Source organism: Dysidea avara, chromosome 2, assembly GCF_963678975.1.
Source record: "Dysidea avara chromosome 2, odDysAvar1.4, whole genome shotgun sequence".
NCBI lineage: Eukaryota > Metazoa > Porifera > Demospongiae > Dictyoceratida > Dysideidae > Dysidea > Dysidea avara.
Window position 1 is genome coordinate 53,420,145 of NC_089273.1, and position 14,294 is coordinate 53,434,438.

Sequence of the window (14,294 nt, forward strand, 5' to 3'; positions counted from 1 at the left end):
TAGGATTAGATTAGAATTACTGACTTCTCTATTAGAGTATCTCGAACAGAATCACGCAATCTGCAGATTGTCTTATGATCCCTAATCCAACTTAAAATTCCTAAATTTCCTTCTACTTGTTTATTTGCTTACCATCATCCTTTGAAATTTTTCTGCTCTTACAAGTTCTTGCATTTTCCTGTCTTGAATAGTTTGCTAAAGAAAATCAAAGCATTACACATGCATTTCACTGTTGTAAAATGTACATGGGTGATATATGTATATGGGTGGTATAAGGAGATGTAAACACATGTGCATGTATGATCTTGTGATAATGATCATTTTGAACACATCTATATGCAAGTTTTGTTCAGAACACAATAGCTATAAGAGATTTGATGTCAAAAGATGTTTTGCAGAAAATGATTCCATGTTGCCAATGAGTGCAGCCTGCAAATCAAAAACAAAGCTATGGTATCATTTAACAATGTAGTACTAACAAGAATTGTAGTCAAGTCCATTACTCTTACTCTCTTACTTTCACTATCAGAGTCGGAATCTATTATTCTCCTTTTTTTCTCTTCTTTTTCCTAAACAATGCAAGAAGAGTACTGTAGCACATAGACCACATGATGATGTAATTATGTCACTAAGACATTAGTGCATATATACTATATATGTTAAGGTGGTTCAGAACAGTTTTCATAAGGTTTCAACAGTATTATGCAAGCAATCACATTAGCTATGAGGATTAAATATAATCATTACTGTGGTTGACCACCAGTTCCTGTCATTTGCTAATGAACATAATTATGTTGCATAAGCACACATCATCACAGTATTTAACAAGATCTCTGCGTGCTACTATTACAAGCCTCCATACAAAAATGAACTAGTTGCTGGCTTCTCAACATACAACTGTCGAATTTCGAATGGGAAAGCATTAGTAAATAAGCTGCAATTGTGTGGAAGCCGATTTTTAATATTTGCTTCTGCCTGGCAGTGGTGAATTGAAAAAAAAATTTTTTTTCTTCAAATCTTTGTGTGACATGGGTAGAATTAACATGTGTGAACTAAAGACCTGGTAGGAAAAGTAACTCCACACAATGATAGATAATCAGGTAAATAATGTCTAACAGCGAATCCAGCCCCATAGCGCTAAGCGTAGAGGAAGAGTTCACTCTAAAGGGCTAAATATGCGCTACACGCATCCCAGGGAGCTCCTGTTTGTTGTAAATGGTAGAGAACAGATTGCTTCATAAATTTCTGTTAGTTCAATGCACTTAATGAAGATAGCTTGTTTGTTTTAGGACCTGTAAATTTCATAGTGAAGCCATACGGAAACTGTTCCCAGCCACCTGAATGTTTCATAATAGAGATCGCCTATTTTTTTTTTGCCAAAATTCTAATAGAACACTCACCTAAACACCACCTTAGAACCACAAAATAAGCCTTAGAAGTTAATTTGGAAGAACTATAGATCAATCCAATGGTAAAACTTACCAATAGGGCATATACCCACAGTACGTAGCCAGCACAGTGTGTGTGTGTGTGTGTGTGTGTGTGTGTGTGTGTGTGTGTGTGTGTGTGTGTGTGTGTGTGTGTGTGTGTGTGTGTGTGTGTGTGTGTGTGTGTGTGTGTGTGTGTGTGTGTGTGTGTGTGTGTGTAAAAAGATATACATATGCAATAACACAATTTTAGGGAATTGACTTAGTGGCATATTAATATGAGTGATATATGCAATTAGTCAGTACGAATTCTAAGGGACTGCTATTAGAGTGACTGTTCTTACCCCAACATTGAAAGCCAATGGTGGTCAGAATTGTGAATTACACTTGATTCCATTTAGACAATAGTATAAATGTGTATGCACACACACGCACATGCGCACACCTTGCAATTAACAATTGTATAGCTGTACCAATAGGGCATGTGCAAACAGTATCAAAGCCAGCACCAACAGTAGTGGAAATGATGCACATACATCGGAAAGGGAAAATTATAGCTCTAAAACAACTTCCAAATTAAATTTATCATCTATAACTCCAAGACTATTTACCACAAAAGGCTGAAACTTTGGCTGTCCACTCCTTTACTACTTTACTGCTATATTGATAACAGAGAAATAATAAAATTGAATTTTGAGAAATGTGTGAAACAACCAGTTTTTGCTCACAAATTTAAATAAGTAAATGGAATCCTTGAAATTTTTTATTATAATGTGCAGAGCATCTAGCATGCACTCTGTTTTTAAGAATCATATTTGACACACCGAAGTCAACTACCACCTATCATATTTTCCAAATTTTGCATTAACATACATGACAAATACTACATATCAAGACACACAGTGTGTCGTGCGGCCCAAGAAGCCGGCGTGCAACACCCATGAGTATATTGACAGGAAGAAAGAAAACGCAATATTCGCACCTTCGTAGCTCTGTGCTGCCTTGCTAAAACAAGACGATTTTTGCTGTGGACATGCCCTCCAACTTTAGCACTCCACATTCCAATTTTGAGCGAAATCGCTTTAAGCGTTCCCGAGATATGCGACTTCAAAAAGTGACTTAGTTTCTTAGTTTTTTTCTTTTTATTTTTCTTCCTCTTGTCGCACACTTACAAAAACTGCTATAAAACGCGAACGCCATATCCAATTGCCTAGAAATTTGGCACACAGAAGGGGGTATAACGGCGCATCTCGGTATCAACTTTGGCTGGAATATGATAAACAGGTAAAAAGTTATGAGCGATTATTCACGAAAAATAACACCAATATGTTGTCACACCTACAGGGTAAACCGCGTATGGGAAGAAGCTGAAAATCGGTGGGTGAATAGGTTAACTATTGATCCTCAAACCTTTTGTGGTTTGAAAGAAATCAAGCTAAAAACCAGGAAGATACAACGAAAAAACCAACAGTGTGTAACAATTACGTAATCGAGATTAGCTAATAAAAAACGACTACTTATCACGCCTACCAGAAAAACCGCTTGGGGTAGTGCTTTGAAAATCACTGTACAGATGGAGTAATCATCTTAGAAAGGCTCTTCAGTGGTGTAGAAGAATCATACTTAAAGCCACGGAGTTATAACACGAAATCCAACTTGGCGTAGCAAGTGCAAGATCGAGATACTCTAATAGAGCAGTCACCCTAATAGAACAGTCACTCTGAAGAGAATTCAAGAGATCAGCTAGAAACAAGTAGCCTGTATAGAGATCAGCAAGAAGCAAGTCACCCTGTAGAAAGATCAGCTAGAAGAAGTTACTTTGTAGGGAGTTCAACTACGGAAAGAGATAGTTCAGCTAGAAGAAATCACCTTGTAGAGTTCAGCTACAAACAAATCTCCCTGTAGAGAGATCAGCTAGAAGAAGTTTCTTCAGCTACAAACGAATCACCCTGTAGAAAGATCAGCTAGAAGAAGTAACCTTGTAGAGAGTTCAGTTACAAAGAAACCACCATGTAGAGAGTTCAGCTACAAACTAGTGACCTTGTAGAGACATCAGCTAGCAGAAGTTACCTTGTAGAGAGTTCAGCTACAAACAATTCACTCTGTAGAAAGATCAGCTAGGAGAAGTTACCTTGCAGAGAGTTCAGTTACAAAGAAACCACCATGTAGAGAATTCAGCTACAAACTAGTGACCCTGTAGAGACATCAGCTAGAAGAAGTTACCTTGTAGAAAATTCAGCTACAAAGAAACCATTCTGTAAAGAGCTCAGCTGCAAACAAATCACCTATACAGAATTCAGCTACAAACAAATCACCCTGTAGAGAGATCAGCTAGAAGAAGTTATCTTGTAGACAGTTCAGCTACAAACAAATCACCCTGTAGAGAGATCAGCTAGAAGAAGTTACCTTGTAGATAGTCAGCTACAAACAAATCACCCTGTAGAAAGATCAGCTAGAAGAAGTCACCTTGTAGAGAGTTCAGCTACAAAGAAACCACCATGTAGAGAGTTCAGCTGTAAACAAATCACCCTGTAAAAAATTCAGCTACAAACTAATCACCCTGTAGAAAGATTATTTAAAAGAAACCACCATGTAGAGAGTTCAGCTACAAACAAATCGCACTGTAGAGAGATAAGCTAGAAGAAGTTACCTTGTAGAGAGTTCAGCTACAAAGAAACCACCATGTAGAGAGTTCAGCTGCAAACAAATCACCCTGTAGAAAATTCAGCCACAAACAAATTACCCTGTAGAAAGATCAGTTAGAAGAAGTTACCTTGTAGAGAGTTCAGCTATAAAGAAACATTCTGTAAAGAACTCAGCTGCAAACAAATCACCTATACAGAATTCAGCTACAAACAAATCACCCTGTAGAAAGATCAGCTAGAAGAAGTTACCTTGTAGATAGTTCAGCTACAAACAAATCACCCTGTAGAGAGATCAGCTGGAAGAAGTTACCTTGTAGAGAGTTCAGCTACAAAGAAACCACCATGTAGAGAATTCAGCTACAAACTAGTGACCTTGTAGAGACATCAGCTAGTAGAAGTTACCTTGTAGATAGTTCAGCTACAAACAATTCACCCTGTTCAGAGATCAGTTAGAAGAAATTTTCTTGTAGAGAGTTCAGCTACAAAATAATCACCCTGTAGAAAGATCAGCTAGAAGAAGTTAACTTGTAGAGAATTCAGTTACAAAGAAATCACCATGTAGAGAATTCAGCTACAAACTAGTGAACCTGTAGAGACATCAGCTAGAAGAAGTTACCTTGTAGAAAATTCAGCTACAAATAAACCATTCTGTAAAGAGCTCAGCTGCAAACAAATCACCTATACAGAATTCAGCTACAAACAAATCACCCTGTAGAAAGATCAGCTAGAAGAAGTTACCTTGTAGATAGTTCAGCTACAAACAAATCACCCTGTAGAAAGATCAGCTAGAAGAAGTAACCTTGTAGAGAATTCAGCTGCAAACAAATCACCCTGTAAAAATTTCAGCTACAAACTAAACACCCTGTAGAAAGATCAGCTAGAAGAAGTCACCTTGTAGGGAGTTCAGTTACAAAGAAACCACCATGTAGAGAGTTCAGCTACAAACTAGTGACCTTGTAGAGACATCAGCTAGCAGAAGTTACCTTGTAGATAGTTCAGCTACAAACAATTCACCCTGTTCAGAGATCAGTTAGAAGAAGTTTTCTTGTGGAGAGTTCAGCTACAAAATAATCACCCTGTAGAAAGATCAGCTAGAAGAAGTTAACTTGTAGAGAGTTCAGTTACAAAGAAATCACCATGTAGAGAATTCAGCTACAAACTAGTGACCCTGTAGAGACATCAGCTAGAAGAAGTTACCTTGTAGAAAATTCAGCTACAAAGAAACCATTCTGTAAAGAGCTCAGCTGCAAATAAATCACCTATACAGAATTCAGCTACAAACAAATCACCCTGTAGAGAGATCAGCTAGAAGAAGAAGAAGTTACCTTGTAGCAAATCACCCTGTAGAGAGATCAGCTAGAAGAAGTTACCTTGTAGATAGTTCAGCTACAAACAAATCACCCCCTGTAGAAAGATCAGCTAGAAGAAGTCACCTTGTAGAGAGTTCAGCTACAAAGAAACCATTCTGTAAAGAGCTCAGCTGCAAACAAATCACCCTGTAGAGAGATCAGCTAGAAGAAGTTACCTTGTAGATAGTTCAGCTACAAACAAATCACCCTGTAGAAAGATCACCTAGAAGAAGTCACCTTGTAGAGAGTTCAGCTACAAAGAAACCACCATGTAGAGAGTTCAGCTGCAAACAAATCACCCTGTAAAAAATTCAGCTACAAACAAATCGCCCTGTAGAGAGATCACCTAGAAGAAGTTACTTTGTAGAGAGTTCAGCGACAAAGAAACCATCATGTAGAGAGTTCAGCTACTAACAAATTACAGAGACCAGCTAGAAGAAGTTACCTTGTAGAGAGTTCAGCTACAAACAATTCACCCTGTACAGAGATCAACTAAAAGAAATTACCTTGTGGAGAGTTCAGCTACAAACAAATCACCCTGTAGAGAGATCAGCTAGAAGAAGTCACCTTGTAGAGAGTTCAGCTACAAAGAAATTACCATGTAGAGAGTTCAGCTGCAAACAAATCACCCTGTAAAGAATTCAGCTACAAACAAATCACCCTGTAGAGAGATCAGCTAGAAGAAGTTACCTTGTAGAGAGTTCAGCTACAAAGAAACCATCATGTAGAGAGTTCAGCTGCAAACAAATCACCTGTATAGAATTCAGCTACAAACAAGTGATCCTGTACAGAGATCAGCTAGAAGAAGTAACCTTGTAGAGAGTTCAGCTACAAACAAATCACCCTGTAGAGAGATGATCAGCTAGAAGAAGTCACCTTGTAGAGAGTTTAGCTACAAAGAAACTACCATGTATAGAGTTCAGCTGCAAAGAAACCACCCTGTAGAGAGTTCAGCTAGAAACAATTTACCCTGTAGAGAGATCAGCTAGAAACAGTGATCCTGTAGAGAGATCAGCTAAAAGAAATTACCTCATAGAGAGTTCAGCTGCAAACAAATCACCCTGTAGAAAGATCAGCTAGAAAAAGTTACCTTGTAGATAGTCCAGCTACAAACAAATCACCCTGTAGAGAGATCAGCTAGAAGAAGTTACCTTGTAGATCGTTCAGCTACAAACAATTCACCCTGTAGAGAGAGCAGCTAGAAGAAGTCACCTTGTAGAGTGTTCAGTTACAAAGAAACCACCATGTAGAGTTCTGTAATAAATATATGTATTATATATATAATTTGTATATTTATTGATAAAATCAGAAATATTAAAGTATTCATCTGCTTCATCTTTTCTTCTTCCTGTAGAAAAAAAGAAAAAAAAGGTTTAAAAAGCCCCAAGCTTTGGGGTATACAAATACAAAAAGAAGTGAAATCTAATCCAAAACAGCCAAGCTGTAAAAAAAGTGTGCGGCCCTCTAAAAGGCTATGGTGAAAAAAGATGTGAAATCCAAGGTGGCGGCCAAGAAATGGCTGTGCATGATGGTAGGTTAATGGTAAAAATTTTAATAACGACAATTCAGGTGAATTTTGTGCCAAGACCAAGCGCACAGTAATTCACCTGAATTGTCATTATTAAAATTTTTATCATTAACCTACCATCACAGCCATTTCTTGGCCGCCACCTTGGATTTCACATCTTTTTTCACCATAACCTTTTTGAGGGCCGCACACTTTTTTTACAGCTTGGCTGTTTTGGATTAGATACTATAATACTCCAATCACAATAACATACACACATTTGAATACAGTACGGTATACAATACTTACTCTGTGACTGTTGTGATAAACCTATTAAATGTTCCTATGAGTAAGAATTAAATACTGAATTGACAAGTGCATGCATACATACATAGTTACAGATACAATACAGTATACAAACTGCAAGTTCAACATACGTACACGACCATTACAACTACATAGTAAAAACTATATAATAACTATATAAACTATACTATATATTTTATAGTTATAATACACTTACAAGGGATATGACTAAAATATACGCATAATTCACGAGTGCATATATTTAGTCATATCCCGAGTAATCGTGTTATAACTGTCTACACCCCAGTAGATGAAAATGATTATAGATAGTAAGTTATAGTGAAATAGCACCTCCTGGAGATGGAAATCAATAGAAATTCTTGATGGATCAGAAGTTTTACACATTTAGAGGTGCCACGCCCACACAGTCACGATTAGTGAGTTGGCCAAGAAGGAAACAAGAGTTCATTGAAACTTGTTCCAGTTCCTGAGGTGAATAATTGTTGGTTGATTTAGGCGCTTGTTATTAGAGACTTGTTTACCATTTAAATAAGGATTTCGCAGAATGTGTGAAGTTACACCATATATGGTAAGTGTAGCCACAAAGCGTGGTATATCATTTACATATCACAGTTTGCCATGGTATATCAGCTATATACCACAGCGCGGTGCTTTTGATCTCAACCACAGGTGTGGTATATAAACCATATAAACTAAACTATATATGTGACCCAGTCTGGGAAAACCGGGCTTATCGCCTATTTAAAAGTATCGAGAAACGCCGGTTTAAAGTATTTAGTGTGTTGTAGCTCACCAATGGTTGAAGCTATGTGTACCAAATTTTCACACGTTTTATACCAATTCCTTACCTTCCAGAGCATCCACTGTGCAAGTAGCCAACAACCAAGTTTCCCGCCATTTTAGTTATTTTTAAAATTGAGGTTGACTATATCAGGCGAGCTGCAAATTGGGTGGGAGGCGGGGTCCCTGGGATGTATTAGGCCAAGTTTTTGGCCATTGAGGTCTCAAAACTGGCTAAAATGAAAGGAAATTCACAGCAGAGGTACTTATTCAAAACCACAGAGCTGTACAGTCACATATAGTCATCCCTAGGCTGACCAGAGCTCCATTAAGGCCCCACGGATCGCCACTGGGCTTGGGAAAAGCAGCCAGCAAAACCAGACCACTCAAGTTTAGCTGATTTTGATTGTGGAATTAGATAGTTTATTCATGTAGCTTTGTGTCCTGGGTGAAAAATTGAATCTGCTGACATGGGCGATAAGACCGGTTTTCTCAGACTGGGTCACATATTTGACCTAATCTTAGAAAACCGTCGATATACGCACATTTATCAAAACTTGTCTTATTGGTTCTTTGTTACCTAAAGGGACATAGGAATGGATTGGCTAAGTTTCAGCTTCATAAGATAAGCAGTGTGGGAAATACAGCAGTAGACGCCTGGATGAGGGAATAAATCAATATGTACAGAAGACAATGAGAAAATAATCTACAGGCGCTTACATAAACCATCATAACTTGCTGATACAACGGCATACAGATTATTATCTTTGCTCATTGTATTTGTGACCGGATCTACGAAACCGTTCTTATCGCCCAAGACAGGAAGTGTGATTTTTTCTCACAAACACAAAGCTTATTAAATGCACTATCAAGTTTCACTGCCACAGTCGACCAGAGTAAGTGGTCTGCTTTTGCTGGCTGCTTTTTTAAAGCACAGTGGCGAGCTGTACGAGTGGTCTGGGGTCTTGATGGAACCCTGGCCAACCAGGAGATGGCTGTGTGTGGTTGTACAGCTCTGTGGTGCTGGACAATGACCTGTGCTGTAAATTTCCTTTCTTTTTAGCCAGTTCTGAGGTCTGAATGGCCCATAACTTGGCCTAATTCACCCCAAAATGTTTCTTTTCCATTTTTGAACACCATCTTGCCTGCCTTCCAGGGCCCCCATCTCCCACCCTTCTGGAGCTCGTCTGATACAGACAACCTCGGTTTAAAAACTATCTAAAATGGTGGGAAACTTAGCTGTTGACTACTTCTTCACTGGATGATCAGGAAGGTAAGAAATTGTTGTGAAACGTGTGAAAATTTGGTATGCGTAGCTACCACCATTGGCCAGCTACAACACTCTAAATATTTAAAACCGACGTTTCTCGATACTTTTAAATGGGCGATAAGAACAGTTTTCCCAGAGACAGTCACATTTGCCATGAATTTGTGCATCCACCAAGGTATAGTTTTTGTCAAAGATATTCTTCTGTGATCCGGAAGGAAGGCGAAATCATTGAAGAAAAATCATCATAAATTCTTTCATCACTGAAACGTAAACAAACACCCATAACTCAGAAACCTACCTGTGTATGAAGATGAAACAAGGATTTTTGAATTCCCTATGAATAAATGGGTAAAAACGCAAGCTTCAGAAAAAAAATTTAAGCAAGTTTTTATTGCCTTGCTGGTTGGTGAATTGACACTCCAGTGGATAAATCCTGACTACGTGCAACTAGTATTTGTGAGTACTCTATTGTTAACTCTAGAAAGTACTCGAATACTAAAAAACCATGATTGTTTCAGCCCTAATCTAAACCAAAACAGCCAAGCTGCAATAAAGGTTGTGGCCCCTAAAAAGGCCAAGGTGAAAAAGTTATGAAATCAAAAGTGGCAGCCACAAAGCCAAGCTTTGGGGCTTCCTTTTAATTTTTTTTACATGAATTGGTGACAAGTCTAACTGATCTCTCTACTGGGTGAATAGTTTATAGCTGAACTGTGTGCAGGGTGAATTGTTTCTACTGTGGCTACTACAGGAATCTAAATCCCGTAGATCCCTTGTTTACGTCTCAATAGATCACCATCTCTGGGCTGATATAAAACATGGCAATTACCTTCCTGTAACATTGGCAACACATGGGTGTTTAACTGGATAGTAAGTGCTGTACTAATGACAGGGAGGTGTGCATGTTAACGCTATTCACCGTTTCATTTCTCATGTCACAAGCAGCTGTCAGCTGTGAAGGCATAACAACGAGCTGTGATCTAAGTAAGTTAGACATCGAAACACAAGGTTCTACAGAATTTAGAAACCCTCAGGCCCTGTAGTAGTGCCCTCACACAGGACCTTTAGGATTACTAAATTCCCTGTTTTGATGTCTAACTATTATTGAATTTTCTCCTGGCTGACTATAACTCCTGGCAGGCAGGCAGGCAGGCAGGCAGGCAGGCAGGCAGGCAGGCAGGCAGGCAGGCAGGCAGGCAGGCAGGCAGGCAGGCAGGCAGGCAGGCAGGCAGGCAGGCAGGCAGGCAGGCAGGCAGGCAGGCAGGCAGGCAGGCAGGCAGGCAGGCAGGCAGGCAGGCAGGCAGGCAGATACCTTCAGACATAGTGCAACTCGATAACCTCTAAGGCTGTGGGCTTAATTTTTTTACTGTTAGATGTCGCTTTAGCCACTGTTGTGAACCGACTCTGGGCATCCTTGCAGATTACTACTGGTCGGTGGTTGACTGTGGCTGGCGAACGTGGGGATCCCGAGTGGTGCTTTTGGTGTACCTCAGTACCAATGCACACATATGTATTTCCCTTCGTCTTCCTTTATGTCCCATTTCTTTTTGCTGACAGCTCAAGGCGTTAGTGCTAAGTGGCTTCGTGTTGATTTTAGTTCCGTTTGAGCAGTTCTACCCTTATTCAACTGCATGCAATATGTTAATGATATAATGGCTGTCTCAGAGTGACTACCTGTGAGTGGTTGCAATCCATAGAGATTTTTTATGGCTTGTTTCAGTTTAAAAACTACTACCACGGAATAACTCACAGTGTGGACAGAAGTATTCACATGGATAACTTATTTGTATTAGGAATTGTCTGTATTGTCCGGCTGGATTGATAGCAGAGGTGCTTCTTGAACTGTAATGCTGTGTTGAAGCATAACAGCTACTTCACTTTTCAGTAGTTGATTGTTGGGGGTACACACTCAGATGCAAAAATGATTAATTTAATGGGACATCTGGGGTCATTCTTACTTTGATGTGATATGTGGTGGTTTATTAGTCATCATTGTGTCATTAAAAAGTAAATAAACAAGTAAATGGAAATTAGGAATTTCAAGTTGGATTAGGGATCAAAGAAAAAATAAAGCTGTGAAACAAGGGAATAGCTGAAGTAGTGAAGAGAAACAAGAGACATTGCCTACACCTGAAGATATACTTAGTCTAATGGACATTTAATCCTTAATTCAGTCATGGTTATAGACTCAATTAGGGACTAAATATCCACTATAATGGTGGATCCAGTTTGGGGCATTTGGGGTAAATACCCCCCCCCCTCTGACCTTGTGGAGGAGCAGGAGCCAGTCATACTTTTACTAAACTTTATGTCAGGCAATACAAATCGTGAATTATGCACATTTTACTAGCATTTATTCTGAAACCAAAGTGAACCAAAGTCAAACTAGCTGTGAAATTATCACCCAGCACCTTCATGAGTACTAAGTGCCTCTAAAATAATTATTGTGTAGCTGTTGTTAAAGAAATTCAGAACCTTGTAAACAGCTTTTAACCTATAATCCAGAAAACTGGATTTACGCTTAATAAATATGCATGCTTTGCACAAAGCACTGTAACTTTTGAAGCATCCATCCTATGGCTATGCAATTTATGTCATTCTACTCATGATGTAGCAAGGATCAAAATGATACCTAGGGTTTTATCCTAACGCTAAATGGTGAAGCCAAAACTAGCCGTGAAAATAACTTTTCGGTAAGGAAACACGCAAACCCTTTACATACCTTAATAAAATGGTTGATAACTCTATGGTAGTTGATCTTATCGCTCTGCAACAACTTTCATTCAGCGCTGTGCCTAGAGTCACGGCACCGCGACTGGACGTTTTGCTGCTAAAGTCACGGCGCAGTCACCCAGAATTCACACACTAGTTGTATGAAGGTAAGTTTTTGCTGAGTTTGAGGCGAGCTAGGGTTGGCAGGAGTCTAGTATTCCCCAACTTTAGAGCATGCCCCTAGTAGTATGCCCCGAGCATTCGACTTTAGGGGACGTGCCTAGTAGTATGTCCCGAGCATTTGACTTTAGGGGATGTGTCTTGTACTTTAGAGTTAGGGTTAGGGTTCAGGTTTAGTTTCTTCTTTACAGGTGTTATTTATATATAGGCTTCTTCATGAATGACATATATAAGGTACAAACTAAGGGAGTAGGGTAGCTGGTACCGCAGTGATACAGTGGTAGAGTGCTGGGCTAGAGCGTGGGACGTCCCGGGTTCAAACCTCACTTCAGCCAATTTTTTGTTGTTGTTGTTTTCTTAGGTTTTTTGTCTAAGTTTTTTTTTATTCACATGATTGTCGTGACTCTAGGCACAGCCTTGAATCAACTCTTCCTAAAATTCTGCATCAGGCCATATATGACTCACGTGAGTAAACCCACAATTGAAATTAAACACGTGGCAAGAATTTAGAAACATGGAGACGTGACTCGTCGCAGTTCACCGCTTCGTAAGCCACTGTAGTTACAGTGTTCATTTAAGGTGGCGCTAAAGCAATAACGCGCATTCTTGACAACAATCTGCTGTGTCTCAACATGGTCTCAATTTAAGACATATTGAAAGCTAGTACTTAATTTTGCATACAAATAAACTATGCATACAGGAATCTATCATTCGTAGAGAGTATAAAGCGTAGAACTGCTCTCAAACCAAGAAATCGGTGGTACTTAGTGGACCACAGAAGACGCGTTATCCCTCAATAACCTCAAGTTTTAGCTCCAATACTTCACATGATGAAAGCATACTATTACAAGAATCATCCTAAGTATCAATAAGTGGAAGCGATTTACAAGTCGAAATATATGGTGTTTAAAAGCAGATGATAGCCTTGTTTCACCGTTTGTACCAAGCGAAGAAGCCATAGAATGGACATATGATATACTGATACGTAGAATTATTCAGACACTATTGCTTACCATTCATACGAGGTTTCGTGGCTGTTCAACCCGTGTCTACAGAGAAAAGATAATGTTTGTAACAGGCTGTAAGGTGAGTCGAAACAAATAATAATTATTAGTAGCGCTTGTTTTCACCTTGTCAAGATTGTCAATTTGTTGTAAAGGTGAGTTACATTCCACCTGAAATGTGTAACAGCAGCTGCTTGTTGTTTTTGCTAACAACTCACTTGTTATTCAGTAAGTTTATTATGGTTCTGCGCCGAATTAGCAATTAGCCCCGCCTGATTTACCACCACAAATTGCGTAGTATATGATATGTTACGTCATATGTATTTGCTATGGCTTCTTGTGCGCGTCATTGCTTTATCGCCACCTTAACCATCTCCAAGTGTAGGCTATAAGAATTAAGCTACCCCACCTAGTGTCGCCATGCATGCCCATATTATGTAAACACGCATTTCTGAAAAGTTTTCTGCGGGTTTAAGGGTTAAGACTTCACAACCATCTGCAAAGGTCAAAAATCATCAGTAACACACTACTAAGAGGTGATTATTTGCTGCTTCAAAAATGCAGCAACTAACAAGAGAATCTGCTCTCCCCAACCACCTACAACTTAGCCTGTTACTGCCCTACCCTTGCCAGCTCCTGGATCCGCCCCTGCTCTAGCAGTATATTCACATATTGTCTCACTTCACTACTTTAGCTATTCTCTTGTTTCACTACTTTTTTCTTTGATCCTAATTCAATTCCTAATTTTTCCTTCTCCTGGTACATGTAATTAGCACCCAATATACTTCTGTACCAGTTGAAATTTATTCAAGGTAATGTATACACAAACAATGGGAATTACTATATCAAAATGTGTTTATGTCTTTAACTTAAATTTTGTCTCATCATGCAGATGGTCTTGATACATTTACTGTACGTAAATTATTACAAAGTCGTGATAATTGATAAAAGTAAGCATCCATGATGCTATTGGTGGGGTTTATCACTTGGTTAAGTTATACTTTGTATACAGTAAGTACATACCCTCAAGTTTCTACCACAAATTCGGATATACACATAATGGTCCCATTTGTTTATACACTTCACCTTTCTGGTC

The 14,294-nt window shown here is 39.0% G+C and overlaps 1 protein-coding gene across 1 annotated transcript in view; it reads right to left on the bottom strand.

Moving 5' to 3' along the window:
* Positions 1–209: 209 nt before the first annotated feature.
* LOC136247675 (uncharacterized) overlaps positions 210–14,294 on the bottom strand; it is a 48,818-nt gene continuing 34,733 nt past the window's right edge. Inside the window, exons 13-15 of the mRNA XM_066039504.1 lie at positions 7,238–7,271; positions 480–569; positions 210–429 (exon numbers count right to left, since the gene is read on the bottom strand). Coding sequence (XP_065895576.1) covers positions 526–569; positions 7,238–7,271 — 78 coding nt within the window. The 3' untranslated portion in view covers positions 210–429; positions 480–525. The remainder of the gene's footprint in view (positions 430–479; positions 570–7,237; positions 7,272–14,294) is intronic.